Source organism: Anser cygnoides, chromosome 36, assembly GCF_040182565.1.
Source record: "Anser cygnoides isolate HZ-2024a breed goose chromosome 36, Taihu_goose_T2T_genome, whole genome shotgun sequence".
Taxonomy (NCBI): Eukaryota; Metazoa; Chordata; class Aves; order Anseriformes; family Anatidae; genus Anser; species Anser cygnoides.
The window spans coordinates 1,472,917-1,490,013 of NC_089908.1; the positions used below are offsets into that span (position 1 = coordinate 1,472,917).

At 49.8% G+C, this 17,097-nt stretch overlaps 2 protein-coding genes across 6 annotated transcripts in view; one reads left to right on the forward strand and one right to left on the reverse strand.

The window, feature by feature from the left end:
* Positions 1 to 948: 948 nt before the first annotated feature.
* LOC125179635 (ubiquitin-associated protein 2-like) overlaps positions 949 to 17,097 on the reverse strand; it is a 127,887-nt gene continuing 111,738 nt past the window's right edge. For all 5 annotated transcript variants that reach the window (XM_066986939.1, XM_066986935.1, XM_066986938.1 and 2 more), the window contains exons 22-28: positions 11,661 to 11,739; positions 9,981 to 10,195; positions 9,103 to 9,202; positions 8,912 to 9,019; positions 7,379 to 7,446; positions 6,174 to 6,365; positions 949 to 2,059 (exon numbers count right to left, since the gene is read on the reverse strand). In XM_066986939.1, coding sequence (XP_066843040.1) covers positions 1,964 to 2,059; positions 6,174 to 6,365; positions 7,379 to 7,446; positions 8,912 to 9,019; positions 9,103 to 9,202; positions 9,981 to 10,195; positions 11,661 to 11,739 — 858 coding nt within the window. In that variant the 3' untranslated portion in view covers positions 949 to 1,963. The remainder of the gene's footprint in view (positions 2,060 to 6,173; positions 6,366 to 7,378; positions 7,447 to 8,911; positions 9,020 to 9,102; positions 9,203 to 9,980; positions 10,196 to 11,660; positions 11,740 to 17,097) is intronic.
* Positions 12,429 to 14,183, forward strand: LOC136788419 (interferon-like). The gene has a single exon (XM_066986956.1). The coding sequence runs from the start codon at positions 13,571 to 13,573 to the stop codon at positions 14,144 to 14,146; it is 576 nt and encodes a 191-aa protein (XP_066843057.1). The 5' UTR covers positions 12,429 to 13,570; the 3' UTR covers positions 14,147 to 14,183.

Sequence of the window (17,097 nt, forward strand, 5' to 3'; positions counted from 1 at the left end):
GAATAACAGCTCCTGAGATGTTTTGTGATGCTCTCTACTGTCGTGCAGTGCTGTAGGTACAGGTAAGCATACAGGAAAACTAGTGCTGCCCATACAGCTGAGGATGGAAGTTTTACACCTGGGGCCTGTGGAAAAGCAGTAATGTAAAGGGGACAAACATGGGCCAGTGCTGGAAGGTGGTGGGGTGAGCACAGCTGCACCACCCCCCCCCCCCCCCCCCCCCCCGAGCATGTTTGCAGCAGCAGGTGGCAGTGGGGAGGCTGCCTGCTGCTGGAGTGCTGCTGTAAAGCCTGGGGCAGGCAGAAGGCTTCCACTGCAGTTCTTGGCATGCTGCTTCAAGTATGTGAAGGGCTGGGTATGCATATTGACTGCTTCCACTATAGCAGGGTGGTGCCAGAACTGGCAGCTGGCAAAAGTGTGGCTGTAAGGAAGAAAAACTGGTTATCACCCTTAAAAGTATTTTTTTTTTTCCCCTTGTTTGTCTTCAACTATCAACAGGGCAATAGTGCAAAAAAAGCTCAGTGGCCAAAGGTGGCTTCACAGTTACTGCCTCTGCTGCTGCTGCCACAAGCAGTGCCAGACCCTGAAGGACAAGCTAGAGGCAGCTGTCCCTCAGGAGCCCTTAGCCTTAACCTTCCTTCTGGTGTGCACATGCAGCAACAGCTCTGCCTCACAGGCAAAGCTGTTCCCCTTCCTTAGGCATCACGGCTGCTGCTGCAGGGACCAGGAGAGAGCACCATGACCAAGGACACCATGGGCAGACAGCAGAGGTTGGAGCCCCTGCACCAGCCCTGCATCCTCTCCCTGCTGTGCTGAGGATTACTCACCCTTGCCTCATTATTCAGCGTCACCCCAGATGAGCTTTGCTCGAGTTGCTGCAGGAACAGGGGGAAAGGGACAGGCAAAACTGCTCCTAGAGCCTTTGGAAATGCAGACAAACACCAGTGGTAAGCTCAGACCTTTATTAAGTGGAGGAAGGACTAAAAAGAAATAAAACTCTTAAAACATTCACCGCACTGGTGCAGGACAAGGAGGACCAGGAGCTGCCTCCCTGGTCTTTGTTTTTAAGAAAAGGGGGGAGGGACAGGTGAAGTTTCCATCTGTCAGCTCTGGCAATCCTGGGCAGGACAGCTCAGGGCAAAGAAGAGGTAAGAGACACAGCTTATACTTTTATTTAAACCGCTGCATAGTTTTTTTTTTGCCTCTAATGATGCAAAAGGGAGTTCCAGGGCACAGTGAGCTATCTTAAGTCTCTTGCTTGAGAAACAAAACCAAAACAAAAAAAAAAGTTGTTTTTCTTCATTATTATTTATTTAAAAATTGGAAAATAAAAAGATGAGGCTGCAGCTCAGGGCCACAGTAACCAAACTGCCCACAAATTCATCTTCCACAGCAGGAGGGAGGGGGGAGACTAAAGAAAGGGGAAGGCCCACAAAACTTTTCTTCCTTTCCTCCCCCTTTAAAGTAACAGCTATACTGGGGGGGTGGGGGCAGAAATCAAACCACCAGGACATCTTGATTCTTTTTTGGGGGGCCAGGCCTCCTCCTTTGCCTGAATTTAGAACTGCATTAAATAAATGGGCTCCAGCTCCAATAAAAATGACGCAGTTTGTCTTTGACGGTTATAAAGCCTATAGAGCTTAACAAAGGAAGGATGCCCTGGTGCAGATGGGAAATTAATAATTAGTTTTCCTACAAAGAAAATAAGACGGGCTGCAAGATGCAGAAAAACCACATTTAGGCTCTGTTACATTTACAAATACATACATAAATATATTACATACAACAGCAACTCAAAGAGGAAGCGGGTGAGTCGCACAGAGGATGGTTGGCTGGCTGCAGTTCTCCCCGCACAGACATTTGGCTGAGGAGTTACTTCTCCTAATAATTCCAGGAACAGGCTTCGGCTTCTTTTCTTTTCTCTTCTCTCCTCTCATTCTCTCCCCCCTCCCCGGTTTTGGATTTAGTTTGTCCAGTATGGAGAAGTGCCATAGGCAGTTTTGGTAGCCTGAGACTTTTGCTGCATGGTGCTGGGCTGGTTGCGCTGACCAGATCCACCCTAGAAATCAGAACAGGAGGAGACATCAGCATCAGAGGCAGGAGGCCACAAGAACAGCAGGGCTGTGGGAAGCAGAGAAGCATTCTCAAGGTGAACGGAGACTGCACCAGCCAAGGATGTCAAGTGTTCAGAGGGAGCAGTTACTGCCTATTTACTGCCTATACTTCCTGCAGCGGAAGCGTGCTGGGCCCATAACCCAGAGGTCGATGGATCGTAACCATCCTCTGCTACCACCTCCACCAAGAAAGAAAGAAAGAAGGGTGATTGTTGTGGGCGACTCCCTCCTCCGGGGAACGGAGGGCCCTATTTGTCGGCCTGACCCCACACATAGGGAAGTCTGCTGCCTCCCTGGGGCCAGGGTCAGAGACGTTACCAGGAAGCTTCCCAACCTGGTTCGCCCCTCTGACTACTACCCTCTTTTAGATAGTCCAGGCTGGCAGTGACGACGTTGAAAAGAGAAGCCTCAAGGCTATCAAACAGGACTATAGGGGGCTGGGACGATTGGTGGAGGGAGTGGGAGTGCAGGTGGTGTTTTCGTCTATCCCTACGGGGGAAGGGAGAGGCACGGAGAGGACACGGAAAGCTCACGTGGTTAATAGGTGGCTCAGAGGCTGGTGCCAGCACAGAAATTTTGGGTTTTTTCACCATGGGGAGCTTTACTCGGCACCCGGCCTGATGGCCCCAGACGGGTCCCTATCTCCAAGGGGAAAACGGATCCTAGGCCAGGAGCTGGCGGGGCTCATAGAGAGCGCTTTAAACTAGGTAAGAAGGGGGACAGGGCTCAAACAAGGCTTGTTGGAGCTGTGCCGGGGGAAACAATGGCTAGGCCGGGGAAGAAGGCGATGGCCCAGCTGAAGTGCATCTACACTAATGCACGCAGCATGGGTAACAAACAGGAGGAGCTGGAAGCCATCGTGCAGCAGGCAGGCTACGACTTGGTTGCCATCACGGAGAGGTGGTGGGACCGCTCCCACGACTGGAGTGCTGCAATGCCTGGCTATCGGCTCTTCAGGAGGGACAGGCAGCACAGAGGGGGTGGTGGCGTGGCTCTCTACATTAGAGAATCTTTCGATGTTGTGGAACTCCAGGCTGGGAATGATAAGGTTGAATCCCTGTGGGTTAGGATCCACGGGAAGGCCGGCAAGGCAAGCATCCTGGTGGGGGTCTGTTATAGACCACCGAACCAGGATGAGGAGACGGATGAGGAGTTTTATAGGCAGCTGGCAGAAGTTGCAAAATCGTCGGCGCTTGTCCTCGTGTGGGACTTCAACTTCCCGGACATATCCTGGAAACACAACACGGCACAGAGAAAGCAGTCTAGGAGGTTTCTGGAGAGCGTGGGAGATAGCTTCCTGACGCAGCTGGTCAGTGAACCTACCAGGGGTGGTGCCCCGCTAGACCTTCTCTTCACAAACAGAGAAGGACTGGTGGGAGATGTGGTGGTCAGGAGCTGTCTTGGGCAGAGTGACCACGAAATGGTTCAGTTCTCTATTCTTGGCGAGGCCAGGAAGGGGACCAGTAAAACTGCTGTATTGGACTTCCGGAGGGCTGACTTTGAGCTGTTCAGGACACTGGTTGGCAGAGTCCCTTGGGAGGTGGTTCTGAAGGGCAGAGGAGTCCAGGAAGGCTGGGCGCTCCTCAAGAAGGAAATCTTAATGGCTCAGGAGCGGTCCGTCCCCACGTGCCCAAAGACGAACCGGCGTGGAAGAAGACCGGCCTGGCTCAACAGAGAGGTGCTGCTTGTGCTTAGCAGAAAAAAGAGGGTTTATAATCTTTGGAAAAAAGGGCGGGCCACTGAGGAGGACTACAAGGATGTAGCGAGGCTGTGCAGGGAGAGAATTAGAAAGGCCAGAGCTCATCTGGAGCTCAACCTGGCTACTGCCGTTAAAGACAACAAAAAATCCTTTTACAAATATATCAACGCGAAACGGAGGACTAAGGAGAATCTCCATCCTTTACTGGATGCGAGAGGAAACCTAGTTACTAAGGATGAGGAAAAGGCTGAGGTGCTTAATGCCGCCTTTGCCTCAGTCTTTAGCGGCAATACCGGTTGTTCTCTGGATACCCAGTGCCTTGAGCTGGTGGAAGGGGATGGGGAGCAGGATGTGGCCTTCGCTATCCATGAGGAAATGGTTGGCGACCTGCTACGGAGCTTGGATGTGCGCAAGTCGATGGGGCTGGATGGGATGCACCCGAGGGTACTGAAAGAACTGGCCGAGGAGCTGGCCAAGCCGCTTTCCATCATTTATCGGCAGTCCTGGCTATCGGGGGAGGTCCCAGTTGACTGGCGGCTAGCCAATGTGACGCCCATCTATAAGAAGGGCCGGAGGGTAGACCCGGGGAACTATAGGCCTGTCAGTTTGACCTCAGTGCCAGGAAAGCTCATGGAGCAGATTATCTTGAGTGTCATCACGCGGCACTTGCAGGGCAACCAGGCGATCAGGCCCAGTCAGCATGGGTTTATGAAAGGCAGGTCCTGCTTGACAAACCCGATCTCCTTCTATGACCAAGTGACACGCTTGGTGGATGAGGGGAAGGCTGTGGATGTGGTCTACCTTGACCTCAGTAAGGCTTTTGACACCGTTCCCCACGACATTCTCCTCAAGAAACTGGCTGCTCGGGGCTTGGACTGGCGTACGCTTCGTTGGGTTAGAAACTGGCTGGGTAGCCGGGCCCAGAGAGTTGTGGTGAATGGAGTCAAATCTGGTTGGAGGCCGGTCACTAGTGGTGTCCCCCAGGGCTCGGTACTGGGGCCGGTCCTCTTTAATATCTTTATCGATGATCTGGATGAGGGCGTCCAGTGCACCCTCAGTAAGTTTGCAGATGACACCAAGCTAAGTGCGTGTGTCGATCTGCTCGAGGGCAGGAAGGCTCTGCAGGAGGATCTGGATAGGCTGGAACGATGGGCTGAGGTCAACTGTATGAAGTTCAACAAGGCCAAGTGCCGGGTCCTGCACCTGGGGCGCAACAACCCCAAGCAGCGCCACAGGCTGGGATATGAGTGGCTGGAAAGCTGCCTGGCCGAGAAGGACCTGGGAGTATTGGTTGATAGTCGGCTGAATATGAGCCAGCAGTGTGCTCAGGTGGCCAAGAAGGCCAACAGCATCCTGGCCTGCATAAGAAGCAGTGTGGCCAGCAGGTCTAGGGAAGTGATTGTGCCCCTGTACTCGGCTCTGGTGAGGCCGCACCTCGAGTACTGTGTTCAGTTTTGGGCCCCTCACTACAAGAAGGACATGGACGTGCTCGAGCGAGTCCAGAGAAGGGCGACCAAGCTGGTGAGGGGTCTGGAGAACAAGTCTTAAGAGGAGCGGCTGAGGGAGCTGGGCTTGTTCAGCCTGGAGAAGAGGAGGCTCAGGGGCGACCTTAACGCTCTCTACAGGTACCTTAAAGGAGGCTGTAGAGAGGTGGGGGTTGGTCTATTCTCCCACGTGCCTGGTGACAGGACGAGGGGGAATGGGCGAAAGTTGCGACAGGGGAGTTTTAGGTTGGATGTTAGGAAGTACTTCTTTACCGAAAGGGTTATTAAGCATTGGAACGGGCTGCCCAGGGAGGTGGTGGAGTCACCATCCCTGGAGGTCTTTAAAAGACGTTTAGATGTAGAGCTTAGCGATATGGTTTAGTGGAGTACTTAGTGTTAGGTCGGAGGTTGGACTCAATGATCTTGAGGTCTCTTCCAACCTAGAAATCTGTGATACTGTGATATTTCTGGACTCCAAAGCAGAACAGTTTTTTTTCAGGGAACATTTACAGTGAGGAAAAGAAACGCACCGGTTGGTGAAATCAAATCAGAAATCGGAGCTGACACGCAAGGGGAAGCTTGTTTTTTTTTTTTTTTCCCCTCAGTCACAGTGCAAACGTTTGTGTCCAGGGAACAGCAGCAGCTGCCTCAACCTTACACCCCCCACACACCCCTCTGTGTCCACATCACAACGGCCTTTTCCAAACAGGACTCAGCCCCCAGCCCTCCCAGGCTGGTAAACAGCATCTAGTCTGCTAGCCTGCAACCCTGCCAGGCCATATTCCCAGCAAGCAAAGCAAAACAAAACCAAAATCCCACACTGGGAGGTAAGTGGGAACAACATGCACTTTGCAAAGGCTGCAGGGGCTGACTCACCTGCCCATCTTGCTGAAGATGGTGATGCAGCATCTGGGAATAAGGCTGCTGATGTGCAGGCAGGATGTGGAGAAAAGGGGCTGGAGCATAACCCGGGGCAGCACCAGGGTTCAGGGGCCCAGTAGATCCAAGAGCAGAGGGCAGGCTGAAAGGAGGCGGTGTGCCAGCATGGAATCCCTGCTTGTCAAACGTCTGCATGGGAGGCAACGGGGACAGCATCAGAGACCGACAGGAACAGCCCCACAGTGACCAAACAAGAACAAGAGTGGCCTGAACACAGATCCCTGCACCTCTCATCAACCCTGTGAGCAAGCCAAGTCAGACCAAATACCTGTGGGCACTTCAGATTGAGTTCAACTCCTCACCCTTATTTCTGCACTAATGCCCAAAACTTTTTAATTTTATTTCCATGGCTACTGTGTTCCTTTTTTCCCTGACCTCTTTTTGCTTAGTGGGACATAGGGTGGCAGCAGCTGCCTGAAATCAGTCCATCAGACCTCTCAGGGGCTCAGGCTGAATTATTTGACCTACTCAAGGCATCCCAACAAAAATGCATAAAGAAATTGCACCAAGGTTTGGCTCCCCCAACCAAAGCTCTGCCCTTAACGTTACGCACATATCCAAGAGCTGTTGTCCTCCTGGGCACGAAGCACAGCTTGACACACACTAGGTCTGACTGCCCTGACAGAGGGTGCAAGGATGGGGAAAGGAACTGGCTGTAACCCCACTGCACAGCTCATCGAGCACTTTCTGCTCTCCCTAGGAACCTGTACGCAGAGCAAGAGCCAGAGGTGGAGCAGAGTGGTGCTGGCACCCACGGGAAAGACCCTCGGGGACAGGGGTGGGCACTGCTCTCATGTCTCTGAAAAAAGCTAACATCCTCTTCACTCATCTGCTTTGGGGGCAATTTTGACTGTGCTATCCTGTTTTATTTGCACCCACAGCACGCGTGAGGCAGCATGACAGTGCAGGGAGCTCTGTGTCTGTGCCAGCAGCTTTGGCCAGGAGTGGACATGGCAGAGGCAGCAGGACAGAAGGCAAGACTCCTCTCCAGCAAGCAGAGCCAGCGTAAGAAATGCCAAAGCCTGCTGACCCCAAGCCCAAGCTGCCTGGGAACTGTCCCCAGCTGCCAGGGCTCCAGCAGAGTCCCACCAAGCCACCCATAAGCAGGGAGCCACCAGGGTAGAGGGTCCAGCGTTCCTCACCTGAGTCTTGTTATAGACTGAGCCACTGATATCAGGCACACCTGTGTTACTTGAGGTCACAGAAACACCTGGAAAACAAAGAGGCACTGACAATGAGAAAGCCAAGCAGCACCCAGCTCGAACCCTGCATGTGCTTTGCTCCTGGTGCCTCAGTGGGGGCACCTGAAACCACTGCCTCACATGCCCTCCTGCTCGGTGCTCTCAGACCAACAGCACTCCGGCCAGGAGCAGGAGGAAGGGCTCAGCTCCCTGCTCCTGCTGCAGAGCAGGCAACCAGCCCACCGGGATAAATCATCCGTGTCCACTGTGTACAGATTACGGCTGGGATTCAAATGCACTTCCCTGGGCAGCAGCTGGCTGTGCTGAACACTTTCAGCTCGCAGAAAGCCAGCTTTCCCCCAGGATTAGGGACGCATTTGGCTCTATCACAGCATTCAAGAGCTTTCCAGTAGTGTGCTGAGCAATGAGCCTCAGCAGCTACTACATGCTTGTGTCCTTGTCCTTTCGCATCATGCAGAAGGATGAGGCCTGCCCTGCTCCTCCGCCCCTACAGAATTAGTATCACTGGCTCAGGCTGGCTTCTACCTGGATCAGCTGGTGCCACAAACGGCTCAGGAACAGTCACTTACCAGCAAAGGGACTCTCAAATTGGCCACTCATTTGTGGGCTTACAAGGACTGGATCCGATCACTTGGATCAGATTAAAAGCAGTGGTTCCTGTGGCCAGTGAATCAGACACCTGAACTTGGTGGGTTTGCACTGCTCTAAGGCTGTACCCTTCCTAGTTGATTTTACCCTTCCTAGGAGATCTCTCCTTTTTGCAGGCCACAGAGGAGCACGATCAGCTCCTGCTTGAAGCCTGATGTCCTGACTAGTTCAGGGGGTGTTTCAAACACACAACAAATGCTTGGTATTTGCTTAAGCCCAAGGATGAACTAGTTAGTGCTAAGCAGTTTGGTATACATTTCTCAGGTCTAACTAGCATGTGCAGAATAAAGCTTTCACATGAGCCATGTACATTCCTTAGCCTTTACAGTCACAGAGGACTGTAGGCATGAAACAACGCAATGAGTTACAGAGTGTGGGGACAGCAGCTGAAACAGCCCCGAGATATGTGAACTGCCCTGCTCGCTCTGAATGCATGGCTATCTCAGGCATCTACCAGACTCAAAATCAAGTCAGCGTTTGGCAGAGGACCATTTTGGCAGTAGCATCCCACTGCTTCAAGACCACTTACTCTTTACCAAAGCCAACTCTGGCAGGGAAAACAGCTCACTACTTCTCCCACATGTAATCGAGGACAAAACTGCACATCAGCCACACAAACCCTTATGCGATGTTCAGCCGTTAGGTTTAGAGGGAACACTTGGGCCATTAAAAAAAATGCATTTTGTAGTACAGGAGATGGAGAAACAGTTTGGATCTCGACCCTGTTTACAGCTGGCTGCTGTGTTGACTGCACAGCACTGGCAATGCTGGGAGTTTGCCCTACTGAATCCCACTCAGGAGTAAACCTCAAGTCTCATGTGTTACCTTTCCCAGGTCCAGTGCCAGCAGATTTGTTTTGTGCTTGAGATGACCCACTGTAGCCTCCTTTGCTGTAATCTCCAGCTGCCGTTCCCTGCATTAAGTCATCATAGCCTGCCAGTGTGTACAAGACAAGGTGTTACAGTGTGCAAGCAGCTCTGCAGATGCTCGAGTGAAAAGCACAGTGACAAGCATACCTGCTCCATAGCCGTGCTGCCCGTAGCCACTCGCCTGCTGGAAAGGAGTGGACGCGGTGTTCAGACTGACTCCGTGCTGCTTAGCAGATGCCGGAGGTACCTGAACAAAGGAGGAGGGATAACAAAAACAGCTGTTAGCTGGGGAGCAGCGCACAAAAAGCAAGCTCCCTCTGCCATCTAGTGGGGAAGGCACCTCCAACTCACACGGGAAATAAATTGGAGCTGGGAGCACTGGGATCACAGGGGAGGTGGGAGGTGGCACTCACTGCTGGAGCAGCTCTGTGAAAGCCACACGTTTCCTGCTAGAGCTGCCCTTTCCCATGGCCTTTCTTCCCATTGCAATGCAACCACATCTCAAGCTGCCTTTTTATTTCATATGTGCAATAAAATTGACTGCAAAAAGCAAGTTCTTTGCCTTAAACCAAAACCAAGCAACCACAGCGCTCTCCAGAATCAAACAAATCCAGCTCCTGCCTGAGGCTGTTTCATAAAACGTAGTCTCTACAGTGCCCTAAAATAGACTTATCTACCTTTCTGGCCTGGAGCATCACCTCTTCCTAAGTAACTTCCTCCTGAGACTACCAGTGCTGCTCTACGGCTTCTTGGGGTCTCCTTTTGACTCTGCAGAAGCTCCTAAGGGCTTTCAGGAACGCTACAAACCCATGAGCTGCAGCTGTCTACTATTTACAGCAACCTGTGCCTATGAGTTCTGGCCTTTCAAGTTTCCTCTTGTGGAAGGGACAAGCAGATATTTTCTCATCCTTGCACAACTTTAGAGATCCTTTGCAGGATGGGGAAGATGTAGGCCAGGTTTTGGTGGAGAGAGCAAAACCAGATGAGCACGAAGCAAGGGTTACAGTTAAAGCCAACACACTTACAAACATGGCTGGCCCATACTGGAATGCGCTGGGTACGCCTGGCACCCCGGCGTAGTAAGGGAGCCCAGTGTAGCTGTACCCTGGCGGCAGGGTCGGGTTGAGGAAGGGCTGCTGAGTCGTGTGGTGAGTCTGCGTCTGGTTCTGCTGCGGCTGGGCTAGCGTGGTAGCGGGAGCAGGGGAGGCAGAATCCCCGCGGCCAAATTTTGTTACGTCACCTGAGAAGGTAAAGACTGATCAGAAAGGGATCAAAGCTTCTCCACAAGGATCCTCTGAGTACAAGTAAACTAACGAAGAGCACATCCTACACTTGAAAGGCTGCGGGTTTTCATGGGAAGAACTCTCCCGGTCTCTATTCCTGATGGCCACAGGGACATGTGCCACAAACAGGCCAGAGCTCTGTGCCATGGCTAATCCACTGATAGAATGGAGACACCGATACTTACCTATCTCATGCACACTGAGCAGATTCATTACTATCAGATCATTGCAATAAAATATGCTAAAAGCAGGACTATGGTAAATAGCCAAAGTGCAAATGGTTGTTGGGTTAAAACATGACTCTCCTGGAGGTTAAACTGATTAGCCAAGCTTCATGGGCTGAGAGCAAGTTAAGATTTACAGGCAGTGATGGGCATGTTTTTGTCAATGTCTTTATTTATGAAGCATGACTAGTTAGATGTCCGGTTCCTCACACCAAAGTTCTGGAGACAGTAGCTGAAGGCCAGGAAAGCAAGGCTCGCATCGTGGACCACCTTATTGAAGAAGTAGGAAGGGAAATTGGTTATTAACCCAAAATCAGCCTCCCAAGAGAAGTGACTACGAAGCAGAAAACTCCAGAACACTTGCATTTTTCTGACAGCCTACAGAGCAGCATGTTCATGTGTTGTTTGTTGTTGTTTTATTATTTTTTAAACGAGGTGACACATCATATCTATCTCATTCCTGACCAGTACTCCTCTTTGTTGGCTGCCAAGAAGAGTGACAACATTCAATAACTGTGTTATAGGAATTGTAATACCTATGGCTACAGTTTTAAGCTGTAATCAGCTGGCAGTGGAAGAAAAGCTCTTGCTGAATATGCCGTACAGCATTAATATCATCTTTGCACATTGATAACTGAAGAACAAGAACAAGAGCTTCTTAGACCACATGCTTTTGGGAGCGAAGTCCAGTAGATTTGAGGAGGGCAGGGGAGAACCTGCTAGAGGCAGCTCCTGATGGCAATATACAAGTGCTAAAATAGCAATAACCAAGCACGGGTTGCTGCTGAAAAGGTTCTAAAAGGGTCTATTCCAGTGCCAAAAAAAGAAAGCCAGCCAGCTGAATTTCAAGGAAAAGACCAAATAAACTATCAGGTATCTTCCAAGCACCTGTATGTGCTTGGGAAAGATACTAGATGACACTGGCATTTACATTTTTAACAATTTTGCACTTGCTCTCAAAGACTATCCAACTTTATCCCAGAAGAGGTCATATATGAATTCCCAATTAAAACCATGAATAAAAATCCATGTCAAAGTTGAGAGGGAGAAGCTTGTTTTTATTTACTTATTTTCAGATTGGTGGATTTAAATTGCCTACAGAAGGGAAAAATGACAGCTCTGTCAGCAACAGCAGGATGACCTGCATTTAGAAACCAACACATCTCATTTATTGTCCTTGTCTTTAAATAGCACTCACCTGAGTACGGGTTGTTAGCAAGGCTCCCATCTCTGCCTGTCAAGGTTGCAGGAGCAGGGAATGTAATTCCGTAGTAATCCTTAAACAAAGATGACATCATTTATTAATAGTTGAAACCATAACAGAGCTGAGTAGCTCTTACACACCCTGCTTTATAAAAATAAGAATTTTAAAAGCAAGGAATAAGGGAAGCTATAAGGTCAGTTTCTGCCCAAGCTTAAAACAGAGCTAAAGATTTACCAGGATCCTCAATTTCACACTAAACCTACTTTATGGACACTTAATATCATCTGCAATCACTTTATCTCTTAATGGCAGCTTCTACTTAGCCTGCTGATACATCTAAGGGCAGAGAAGAAGGTCACTTCTTGCTGAGCATCCACCTCTGCTCAAAGGCAATGACTAAAAGCTCTTCTCTCCCAACCCTCAGCTTAGAGCTGTCATCTTCCAGTAAGACTGCACCTGGAAGAACAGACCCTGCAGGGTGCCAAAGACTTGGAGTCAGGCCAGGACCATGAAAATAACATGGATGTAGTCTAAAGGTCTTGTACCATGCCCTGTTCTCTAAAAGTAAAAAAAATTATCTAGAAAAAGAGAACAAACTTGAAAGAAAACTGGAGCAAAAACCTGATGACAGAAGAGATTATTTAAATTATGTCACAGAAGACCGTAGATCAGTGGACTGCAAAGTGGGGTGCCCAAGACAATCCACTGGGGTGTGTGAAGATTTTTTGGTACCACTAATAACATGAAAAAAAATTAAGGGGCTGGGTGCTCAACCCCTTACCCCCTTCCCAAACTGACAGGGGTGCATGATCAAAAGAGGTGGAGACCACTGCTTTGGATCATATTCTTCTAGGTCCTCTACAGAAAGACAGTCCTCACTCTGGCAGGCTTGCACTCTGAGATAACAGAGCACACCAGCAAAAACAAAGCAACATTTCATTTTCAGTTGGGGTGCAGAAGTTGCCCTTCCCTCTCTGGGTGAGCTCCACCTGTGGGGCTGATACTCCACCAAGCAGTTTTCCTCCTGATGTTCACTTACTCCTCACCATCCAGAGCTAGTTAATGCCTTCACCACTCCTCTCCCTATTTCCACATTCTCCAACACTGGAAAAGTATCCTCCTCCTCCACACTCATCTCTGCAAATTCCCTGACACCTCAAATGCTTTCTCTGATTTAATTGCACCTTCTACCTTGCTGCAATTCTGCATCTCGCTGCCCTGTTTCATACACATCATCCTCCTCCATCACTGAACATGAAATAACCTGGCAAAGATTTAGGATTGCAGGGACTTTGTGTAACTTGAAACCACGCCGTATTTCATCATCCTTTCCTTCCCAGGTAATTCTGTCTTATCAACCCATCAAATGTAAACAACAAGAAGTAAATAAAGGGAAACATACATAAGACAGAAATGCAAAGTATCAGAGCATTATATAATAAAAAATGATTTGGGTAGGCAAGGAAGCCTGAAAACAAAACTCAAGCAAAACAGTCCATGAAAGCAACAAAAGGGAAACCCTGAAACACTTCTGCAGCCCGGCTGCCTCAACCGCTTCTGCCACAGCAATTTCACATCCCCCACCCAGCCACATTGGCCCGCAGCCAGCCTGACCTGCAACTGGGACACCCTGGCACCCCGACAGCAGCGCTGGGAAAAATGCATGCTGCCCCTGCCTGCAGCATGTGGGCATGCCTCGCCTGGCTCCACAGAAGACTGAAGGAAAAAGGCAAACAGAAAGCAAAACTGAAAACGGAAACAGGGGAATTCTCTTTAGATGATGATGAAAGGAAAGATGCCGCACCGCATAAAGCCCGACACACGGCAGCACCCTGAGCATTGCCACCACCCGCACCACCACCCAGCCCCAACAGGCTCCTGCCCAGCACAACCCAACACCCACCATGCCTGGGCCCGCAGCCCCACCACCAACAGCCATCCACAGCGCCCTGGCGCTCCTGCTCCTCCTCACGCCTCCCGCCGACGCCTTCTCCTGCAGCCCCCTGCGCCTCCACGACAGCGCCTTCCCCTGGGACAGCCTCCAGCTCCTCTGCAACATGGCTCCCAGCCCCACACAGCCCTGCCCGCAGCAACATGCACCTTGCTCCTTCCCGGACACCCTCCTGGACACCAACGACACACAGCAAGCCTCACACGCCACCCTCCACCTCCTCCAACACCTCTTCGACACCCTCAGCAGCCCCAGCACCCCCGCGCACTGGCTCCACACCGCACGCCACGACCTCCTCAACCAGCTCCAGCACCACATCCACCACCTCGAGCGCTGCTTCCCAGCCGACGCCACGCGCTTCCACAGGCGAGGGCCCCGCAACCTTCACCTCGGCATCAACAAGTACTTCGGCTGCATCCAACACTTCCTCCAGAACCACACCTACAGCCCCTGCGCCTGGGACCACGTCCGCCTCGAGGCTCACGCCTGCTTCCAGCGCATCCACCGCCTCACCCGCACCATGCGCTAAGAGGAGCCCCACACGCGCACCTCCCTCCCTCCTCCTATTTATCTATTTATTCAACTATTTATTGAAAACAAATAAACTTCACCTTTTGTAGAAACTTTGACAGTGGCTCTTGTCTCACCAGCACAGAACCTCCTGTGGGGGCAGCCCACCTCCACACACAACCACCGCACCGAGCCCCACACAGGGACACAAACACGGGGCCATCTCCCCTTCCCTCCCTCCCTCATGGCAGCCAGGGCTGGTATAGGGCAGGGGGAGCAGAAGGCTGCTCCAGCATGCTGGGGGTCAGCCCCAAATCCTCATATCCCCAGGGCCTCCACAGGTGCTCCACACTCAGGCAGCACCAAAGGAAAAGACGTGCCACCCTTACTCAGCGTTCAGCTGGACATGCTGGAGATGTGGCACAGCACCTTCCTGCACACCATGTCCCTGTGCTGCTTGCTGCACCGCTCGGACCTGCGGGTCACCCACTGAAGGGCCAAAGGCCATACACAAATATGTATGTACTATCTTGACTTCAGATACTGCCTTTACATGCATGCAACCCTTGTAGACCTGCCAGGATGGACTTAACTCCATTCCTTTAAGTCTGAACTTCCCATTTCTTGTCAACTTACTGAACCACCTAAGAACCTATAACTCCATTGAGTATTAATCTATTTGTGTAACTTTTTTTTTTAGAAACAAAAGTGAACAGATAACAGCAAAAATAATAGTATTCCTAAAATATTTTTATGGAAGTCACATGTTTAACAGGCACAGCAGGGAATGGTTACAGGCAGGTGTGCATTCACAGCCCCACACACAGATCCCCAACACAAGCCTTATTCTCTCCCCCACCAAGCCCATGCTGGCAGCTGGGGTCAGGTGCTTTGAACTAATTCCAGTGCTGCCTTGAAACAAAAGCAGCCTCACTGACATGCTCCTGTCCCCATGACAGCATTGGTACCCCATTCCTTTTCAACTAAATGCAGGGGTAACCCCCAAACGTCCAAACTGACATGGACACTGTCCCTTACTGAATATACAAACTTCAGAATCAGCCTGCCTGAACCTTCATAAAAATCACTTCAGAGCTGTTGCATCATATCCATCAATCGCTCTTCTCTGCTACTTTATTTCTCTAACTCCTTTTCCTCTCTTCACAAACCAAAACCTACAGCACCAGATCCCCGCTCCAGCATCCTCTGCTTTTATGGGAAAAACCCAACTACACCATCTTTCCAGCAAGAACCTTCGAACAATGCCCATGGAAGAGTAGGGGTGAGGCAGGAGATCCCAAACACACTCCCCCCAACCAACAGCCACGGGCCAAGACACAGGCTCGGACAGCACATGTTTTGCGTGACAGTAGCCCCAGGCACGCACCCTGACCTCAGCCCGGCAAATCCTGCACTTCTTGCTCTCCTGCACTGAGCCCGGGCTACAGCTCATACATTCGCTCCCTCGCCTCATTTCTTCCACCTGCGCTTCCTGGAGAGCCTTCCCATGTTTCCAGTTTCATTGCCTTGTCATTAATGAACTCACATCATCACAAACATGTCATCATAGTTCTGTGGGAAGTACATCTGGTGTAGAACCATGAACCTACTCCTAACACTCCTTCTTGCAGTAGACCTGTCATTATTTTTTTTTTGATCCAAGCATGTTCTTATTTTAATACCAATATTGTCATTTCCCTAATTCATTATAGTATTTCTTACTTGTTTTGAATAGCTTCACCTCAATTTGTACGACATATCTGCTATATTTTTCTAGCCATCCTATAATTTTTTCCAGAACTGATATCAAGCTGCCAGGTCTTTGTTTAGCTAGGTCTTTCCTTTTATCTCAATGTGACTATCTGCTCTCACTGCAACTTTCCTGGGTTTCAAAAAACTTTCACTAGAAAGTAAGACATCGTCATACAAAAGATTTTCAGAAACCTTCATCACTTATTTCCAAATCATTGTGTGCTATTTATATTGGACCTAAATTTAAGGTCTTCTGCTGAATACATGGAAAACTTCCGAATAACAGAAAGGTCAGTTTTCCACTCTAATTGTCTGACAGGAATGAAGCCTCTTCTGAAGTTAAGTACTTTTTCCATGGCCTTCATTTTCCCATTGCAGGAAATATTCCACCTTTTTTCATTACCTGATACTTTATTTTGGGTCTCACTTTTAATTTCTTCTGGCAATACTTTTTTCCCCCCAATTTAGTATTAATTAACAGATATTATCCACATTTTTTCTTCTAACTCCATTCAGTTATCTGTCAGACTGGTTCTTCTGAAACACCATTTTTCAGAAGTGGTTTCTGTTTGCATAGAACATTTCCAAATCTTAACCGCATTATCACTTGTGGCCTACTCTTCCTTCGATTTTGATGATGAGCAGACAGACAGGGTTTTGTCTGGGACATCCCTGTACTCCATTTGGCTAACCCCCAGATTCCACATGGAAGACTTGGTACTGACTTGCTTAATTACAACCTTCATCCAGTAATACCTCCTTCCAGATCACTGCTCACTCGCTGCTCCAGTTTTGCCTTTATGGATACAGTGCATCAATCAATCCTTTGACTTTTCTAAGTTACATACTACCAGCCTTTCTGAGTTCCTTACCCCAGTTTTGGGGTGGGGGGAAACAACTTCTCACCTTTCTGCATTATAGGCTGAGGTTCCCTGTGAATCTAACTACCCATGATTCAAGTTTCTCTCATACATCATTTATATTCTGGATTCGTTTAAGTAAGAAAATTGTGTACTTCCTCTCCTGCAGCTTACCTGCTGATGCATGTTACCACGATGCATGCAAAGAACTCCAGCTTTAATAGCTTCAGCAACCTGCTAGATGCACCCAGTGGCTGTCAATTTGTGTACTATGTCTTGTTGTTCAAGCCCACCCCTTGCTAAGAGAGAAGCTCATGCTCAGATTTCAACTAGATTTGAAAAGACTTTGAAAAGACAG

Excerpts from the sequence above, each read along its gene's own strand:
- LOC136788419 (XM_066986956.1), top strand. The coding sequence starts at position 13,571 with ATGCCTGGGCCCGCAGCCCCACCACCAACAGCCATCCACAGCGCCCTG.